Below are 7938 nucleotides of genomic sequence, written 5' to 3'. Positions count from 1 at the left end.
TTTAAATCAGAGTCAATGGCTTGGTATTTTGGCCAGCCATTTTAGCTAAGAGAAATTCCCAAAACATGGCCTGTTGGGGGCACTTGAAGACAGGGTTGAGAAACACCGATTTACACCATGGGTGCTCAACCCGTGGCCCTCCAGCTGTTGTGGAACTACAAATTCCATCATGCCTCTGCCTTAGGGAGTCATGCTTGTAATGCCTCATGGGACTTGTAGTTCTGCAAACGCTGGAGCGCCTCACGGCTTGGGCAACCGAGATTGACACCAACAGTAAACTCTGCGCATATGTGCGGCACGTGGTCCCTAAAGCCCACCCTCTTTGCTGATGCACATATGTGTTACGTGACCAGTAAAAGGTTAACTTCCTGTATTATAAAACACAACAGGAAGAGGAAATTTCTCCGTGTAGGTTGCCTGAAGAGCAGATCTCCCCTCTATTCCTGGTCCAGTTTCAACTTAAAAAAATGTTGGATTTGCTTACAGTCCCAAAGGAAGTGGTGAACAGGACAGATCAAAACCAGGGAACACCGTAATAAAAATGTGAGAAGGAATTGAGTCTTTCCGCACTTTCCAAATAGCGACCCCCCCCCCCCCCCCCCTCAAAAAAAAAAGTTATGGTTCCAGACAAGAAAAATAAAACCCATCTCAGAATTAATTACAACCACCAAACAGTCTTCAACAAAATGGTGGACACGGACACTGACTCCCTGTTGCATAAATGCAAGCCCCGAAAAAGGGCAAAATGCATCTGGGGAGTGCTCTACATGTGCAGCACAGGAGATAATACCATCTTTTATCCATCTCATTATGTTTATGCAGCAGGGAATCAGTGTCTGGGTGCAAACGGCCACCATTTTGTTGAAGACTGTTGGTGGTTGTAATTAATTCTGAGATTGGATTATTTTTCTTGTCTGGAACCACAACTTTTTTTTTGGTGGGGGGGGATTTGCAAAGACTAGATTTCTTGTCAGATTTTTATTGCTGTGTTCCCTGGTTTTATGCTTCGCCCTTTTTGGGGCTTACATTTATGCAACAGGGAGTCAGCGTCAGTGTGGAGACGGCCACCATTTTGTTGAAGTCTACTGGGTGCTGAAAAGCAGATTCTGTCTGCCTTTCACCAGTCTATTCACATGCTGATCCGACTGACAACAGGTTTGGATTGGTACCATTTTAATTGTTTTAGGCACCCTCGTCCTTGAGACACAAACTGCACATATCCACGCTCATCGACGACGTTCAGGCACAAAGCCCAGAAGGACATTTAACCAAGATGGTCTCGGAAGACAAAAAAAAATGAATAAGAGGTCTCTTAATAGACTGAAAACCAGACACTAAGCCTTTTATTACACACCAATGTAAAATATACAATTGTACAGATTATTACAGAGAATAACAGACAGGCTTCATTCCTGTGTTGCAGACACATTGACTTGCACACAATTAGCGGTTCTGTAAAAGACAATTTCCGAACAGCTTTAAATGGCGGAGGTGAAGCACCTCAGCAGGCCGCTTTGGCGGTACAAACGGGGGCCGAGTCCAGTGGGAAGGCACGGGAGGAACAGATTATTGCTCGATAGACAGGTGCTCCTCCAGACACATATCGGGAGGAATTGAACACCGGGGGGAAGGGTGGGGATATTCGACAGCCACAGAGGTGCGCCACATAAAAACTCTACTAAATGCAGATGGAAAGTAGTAAAAGGAAGACTACGTACACCGCACAAAGAGTCGCCCAAAACTGGCAGAATTAAAATGGCAAAGATTGTCTCAAAATTAGTGCCAATTCAAAGTGTAAAATTTCAAGAAAATACTCTAAGAAATCCAGATAAGCTAAAGAATAAAAGTTTAGCAGGATTTGGAAATTAGCCTTTTTTTTTTGGGGGGGGGGGGGGGGGGGGATAAGTTTGAATATCCAACAATTATTTTTATTTTTTTAATGTTGGGGAAGTGTTGGAACCGATCTAGCTTATGTCCTGTCTCACATTTTTTTTTACCAGCACGGGGCGGCAGATGGCCGACGTCCGTGCCGTTCTTACATTCCGTGTATACTAAAAGCAGCACAAAAGTAACATTCATTTGTTAACTTTGGAAAAGCACTAAGAAAAGAACTTTGTTAGAACGGGGAAAAGAACAGATCTGAATCGGTTTGTCCAGAACGTGAAACAAAAAACCGTCTGGAAAGCCGAAAATTTGAAAGTCAGTAAGTACAGATAATTCCACATCAATAAGGCCCTGCAGATGTTACAGATTATATCGAACACCCAAAATCTGACAAATTTTCTACTTATATAAAATTGGTCCCTGCTCAATGGCTGCCGGGCTAACTGCATTCAGGGTTGGTTTGCTGCGACTACAGAAGTATGAACATTAGCTAGCTTTGCATCTCTTTCTTGCTGTAGATGGGCTAAAGTCATGGCCATTCCTGCCACAGCCAAGGCCACGCCTGCCGTAGACGGGCCGCAGCCAAGGCCACGCCTGCCGTAGACGGGCCGCAGCCAAGGCCACACCTGCCGTAGACGGGCCGCAGCCAAGGCCACGCCTGCCGTAGACGGGCCGCAGCCAAGGCCACGCCTGCCGTAGACGGGCCGCAGCCAAGGCCACGCCTGCCGTAGACGGGCCGCAGCCAAGGCCACGCCTGCCGTAGACGGGCCGCAGCCAAGGCCACGCCTGCCGTAGACGGGCCGCAGCCAAGGCCACCCCTGCCGTAGACAGGCCAAAGCCAGGGTCACCCCTGCCGTAGACGGGCCAAAGCCATGGTCACCCCTGCCGTAGACGGGCTACAGCCATGGCCATCATCCATCTCTTTCTTGCTCTCGATGGGATTCAGGCATGCCTAAACCCCATGTGCAGGATGAATTTTTGAAATAAAAATATAAACTAGTCCAATTTGCTAGAGGGAGGAAAACAGAAATCTAAACTACCACCAGATACAGCAATCTTAGGACTGGGGCGAGAGGGGCTTTTGTGGCAATATAACTGCCAATTGGAAGATTGAAATCACCCTGATAGCAAGGCAGAAAACGAAGCAGCACTCTGTAGGCATCAAACTATAGCTTTTATTTAGTGTAAGATTTGAGACATGGTCCCCACCCTAAGCCACAACCCCTTGATGCATTTCACCCTGGTTTGACTTATTTGTATCTTTGAATCGGGGTGAAATGCGTCAAGGGGGGGCGTGGCTTAGAGAGACCATTTTGGAAGCCTGATACATTAAATAAATGTAATGGTGTTATGCCTACAGAGCACAGCTTCGTTTTCTGCTTTTCCATGTTTGTAGAGTAGGACAAGCTCCTAGAAGCTGGCACATGGTACAGCTAAGGTTCTGAGAACTTGGAGTGGTGCAAACCTTCTTGAACTTCTACCAGAATCTCATTACTTAAAATAAGTGAGGACTCTAGTCAACAAGATGCCACTATGGAGGATGCAGAAACCACAGGCACCTTCTTTTCTACATAATGGAGTACAGAATCTGGAGGCAACATCTAATACTCTGCTTCTGCAAAATCTTGAATTGATATTTAAAGGTGTTTATTTTATATTCATGAAGAATTATCTGTACTTATCCATAGAGTTCAGAAAAATTACCAATCTATTAACTGTTTGATTTGGATGAGGAAGGCTTAGGAAGAAATTTTCAGAAAACTGAATAAACAAGAACAAAAGAACTTAGAACAAAGCAGAGATTTAACAACACGCAGATATTGCTATAATAAAACATTTCAGAACATCTGTGCTAACCGTCATGAACTAAAATATAAAAGGGTCCCAAAGGGCTCATTTACACCAGCCCGGTCCTCTGGGGTGCGTTACATGCACCTGATGTAAGTTATGGCAGCCTATTCATTTGAAGGGGCTGTCCAACACACCACAGTAGGTCAATAAAATGGGCATGCAGCACTGCAACATACATTATCGCAATGCGATAGTGTGAATGGGCCCTAAAAGGGAGATGGAGAAGGGGCAGGGAATCTTAGCTCCTAATGTAACTTTAAAGGGGCTGTAACGGGGGTGTCTTAGTCCATATCCATTTTCCATAAAAGTCAACCCATGTACTCCCCAAGAAATAAAACATTCTCCAAAAACAAAAACTGTGTGGGTCATGGCTTCCTTAAACTCAGGAAGGAGAGCAATTCTAACATTAAGGGCTCATTTACACCAGCCCGGTCCTGTGTGGTGCTTTACGTAAGTTAGGACAGCCTATTCATTTGAAGGGGCTGCCCAACACACCACAGTAAGTCAAAAATGGGCATGCAGCACAGCAACATACATTATCGCAATGCGATAATGTGAATGGGCCCTAAAACGGAGCTGGAACAGGGAATCTTAGCTCTTAATGTAACTCTAAGGGGGCTGTAATGGGGGCATCTCTTAGCCCATTATCCAATTTCCATAAAAGTCAAGCCATGTACTCCCCAAGAAATAAAACAAACATTCTCCAAAAAACCTGTGAGGGTCATGGCTTTCTTAGACTCAGGAAAGAGAGCAATTCTAATATTATTAGGATACAAAGTCATAATGGGCCCCCCGCAGGAATTAGCCAATCTATTGCCAAAACATAGAAAGGAGTTGCTGTAAACCCATGGCAGACACAGGGTTAAATATACAGCTTTAAAAGCTCTGAGAAAAATAAAAACCAGGAACACTGACCTAGAAAAAAAAAAAAATCATATACATTAATAAAGATCATATATACAAAAAGTTTACACTGTGGTGAAGGGAAGGGGGCTAGACAAGTTCAATGCCTGCTCGTGCTATTTATACAGAATGGAGGGGGGAATCTCAGGGTGGGGCTATTGCAATCTCATTCTCAGACAATGAAGCCGGAAACTTCCAGGCTGTTCTCAACAGTCGTAAAGTGCAAAACTACTGCACACGGTTATTGACACATTCTCTCATCTAAACTGTACTTGAGCCAAAAAAGTCACAAAGCTTTATAGGAATACTAACTCTGAACACAACGTAAAAAATAAGCAAACTTTAATCTTAAGGTTTCACTTAGAAATGTTTTTTTGTTTTTTTTAGGTGCTTTGGGATAAAGAAACGAGAAAAAAAAAAAAAAAAAAGTTTCCCAAGTTGCTTAAAGCTGTCAGACCAGCTTATGAATGAAAATGTTACCACCCGATTCACATCTTGCGTCTCTGAGCACCAAAGCAGCCGGCGACCGTTTTGTCTGTCCTGTGGACGTACATCAAACGTTCCTGACGCCCAAAGTCCAGGCCCAGCTTTCTCCGACAGGCCCTCCTTTCCGAGACAGGAACAAAAGAGCTGATGTCCTTGGTAAGGCCAAAGCAAGACGTAACTTGCTGCAGAAATAGAATTTTTTTTTATTTTTTTTTATAGAAATTTATCCTCTATAGTGCACATTTTCCTCCATTGCGGCCGAGCGACGTCAGCAGTACTTCTACAGAGGGGGGAAGACAAGAAACGGATTAAGTTAATTTAAAGAAAATGTAAAAAAACTTCAACCAGCAAGTTAGTGGAATTCCGAGTAATAAAAACATAAATAATAAAAAAAAAAAAACCCACATAAAAAAAAAAAAAAAAAAAAAAAAACACACATACATATATGGTGCAGTATGTTACGAACAACAACGCAGCAGTTCTTTTTTTATTGTGTTCCCACATCCCATATTTCCTACTGATGCTGCCAGTAGAGCCATTACTTTTCAGCTTCCTGTAAAAAGGGTGACAACACTGTTCTACAGTGAATTTGCACAGTGGTGTGGTCACCCCGTGGAGAGGGTAGTCTTAGATACGAGCGAAGCAGCACTGCTATATGCAAAGTGAGTCAATATTAACCCCGGTGCCTCCCGGTACTTTAAAATGTTTCAGACGCTGGGAGGCAGGCATTTTGGTCACGTGACAAAGTATCAAAAGTGTCAGCTAGTGTCCGATTGTCCGCCGCAGTATCGCAGTGGCGCTATAAGTTACTGTTTGCCGCAACTAGTAAAAATAAATAAAATAAATGCTAAAAATATATAGTAGATGCTATAACGTTAAACACGCTAAACAAATCAATATACGCATATTGGGATTTTATTTTTAAATCAAAAATATGTAGCAGAATACATATTGGTCTAAAAACTTAAAAGGAAAAAATTAGATTTTTTTTGGATATGTTTTATAGCAGAAAGTAAAAAATTATGTTTTTTTTTTTTGTTTTTTAACCACTTGTGGACCGCCTCATGGGGATGTACGTCCTTTTTTTGAAGAGGGATATCTCGGTAACGGCAGCAGCTGCTGCCACAACCGAGATATCCATCTCTTCAGGCGGCGGTCGGCTGTACGATAACAGTGGTCTCCGCGGCGGATTCGCCGCGAGATCACCGCTATCGGCGGCGGGAGAGGTGCCACCCCCCCTCCCGCCGACCCTCCCGCCGCTTACCGGAGCCGTCAGTAGCGGTGGAGGCGATCGGGTCCTCTTCCTAGCTGGGCATAGAGACAAGTGAGGCTAAGATGGCCCCCACTCGTCTCTATACCATAGGAGGGCGGAAGCGACGTCAAAACATCACTTCCACCCATACCTCTTAAAAGGTATTTTTTTTTTTTTAAATGTCAGATTTTCTTTTTTTTTTTTGCATTTTAGCCCAAATATGAGATCTGAGGACTTTTTGACCCCAGATCTCATATTTAAGAGGACCTGTCATGCTTTTTTCTATTACAAGGGATGTTTACATTCCTTGTAATAGGAATAAAAGTGATCCATTTTTTTTTTTTTTTTTTAAAACAGTGTAAAAATAAATAAAATAAATTAAAATAAATAAGAAAAAAATTTTTTTTTTTTTTAAAAACACCCCGTCACGACGAGCTTGTGCACAGAAGCGAGCGCATACGTGAGTAGCGCGCGCATATGAAAACGGTGGTCAAACCACACATGTGAGGTATTGCCGCGATCGGTAGAGCGAGAGCAATAATTCTAGCCCTAGACCCTCCTCTGTAACGCAAAAAATGCAACCTGTAGAATTTTTTTAATGTCGCTTATGGAGATTTTTGAGGCTAAAAGTTTGACGCCATTCCACGAGCGGGCGCAATTTTGAAGCGTGACATGTTGGGAATCAATTTACTTGGCGTACCATTATCTTTCACAATATAAAAAAAAAATTGGGCTAATTTTACTGTTGTCTTATTTTTTTTATTCAAAAAAGTGCATTTTTTCAAAAAAAAGTGTGCTTGTAAGACCGCTGCGCAAATACGGTGTAAAAAAAAGTATTTCAATGACCGCCATTTTATTCTCTAGGGTGTTAGAAAAAAAACAATATAAAATGTTTGGGAGTTCTAAGTAATTTTCTAGCAAAAAAAACAGTTTTAAACATGTAAACACCAAGTCTGAAAAAGAGGCCTGGTCCTTAAGTGGTTAAACGGTCAGGTTTTTTTTGTTTATAGTGCAAAAAAACGAAAAATGCAGGTGATCAAATACCACCAAAAGCTCAATTTGTGGCAAAAAAAAAGGACACAAGTTTTATTTGGGTACTGCATCGCACGACCGCGCAATCGTCAGTTAAAGTAAAGAAGTGCTGAATATTAAAAAAAAATGGCCTGGTCATGAAGGGGAGTAATATGTTCCGGAGTTCAAGCGGTAAAATTATAATGCTTTTGTGAATTGACCCCAAAGAGTAACAAAAAAGGTGCAGATGGAGGAAGGGTGTTAGGAAAGACACGTGTCATACAGCCAGATTAGTCCTGGTAGTTGTATGGAATGCCAATCACCTGGTCCGGTGCCATCGGCATGCCCGACATGGGCAAGGCGTTCATCGCCATCTGCCCCATGTGGCTTCCATTACTGTTCATGTGCATCATGTTGTAGGTGCCTGGATTGCCCTGGTGGCTGTACTGCTGCGGGAACGAGCTGCAAAGACACAATGGCTGCCATCAATAACCGGGATTTATCACCATCCAAAAGCTAATAACGCAACAAAGTGGTTGTAAAGGCATTCT

General features: G+C 42.9%; 1 protein-coding gene across 1 annotated transcript in view; it reads right to left on the bottom strand.

The window, feature by feature from the left end:
* Positions 1 to 1316: 1316 nt before the first annotated feature.
* Positions 1317 to 7938, bottom strand: part of NCOA3 (nuclear receptor coactivator 3) — a gene marked incomplete in the record, with an annotated part of 50533 nt that continues 43911 nt past the window's right edge. Inside the window, 2 exon segments of the mRNA XM_077460606.1 lie at positions 1317 to 5404; positions 7711 to 7849. Coding sequence (XP_077316732.1) covers positions 5393 to 5404; positions 7711 to 7849 — 151 coding nt within the window.

The sequence above is a fragment of the Lithobates pipiens genome, unplaced genomic scaffold, assembly GCF_037356315.1.
Source record: "Lithobates pipiens isolate NorthernLeopardFrog02 unplaced genomic scaffold, aLitPip1_a1.2 Scaffold_28, whole genome shotgun sequence".
Taxonomy (NCBI): Eukaryota; Metazoa; Chordata; class Amphibia; order Anura; family Ranidae; genus Lithobates; species Lithobates pipiens.
This window is presented reverse-complemented; position numbering and strand designations above follow the sequence as displayed.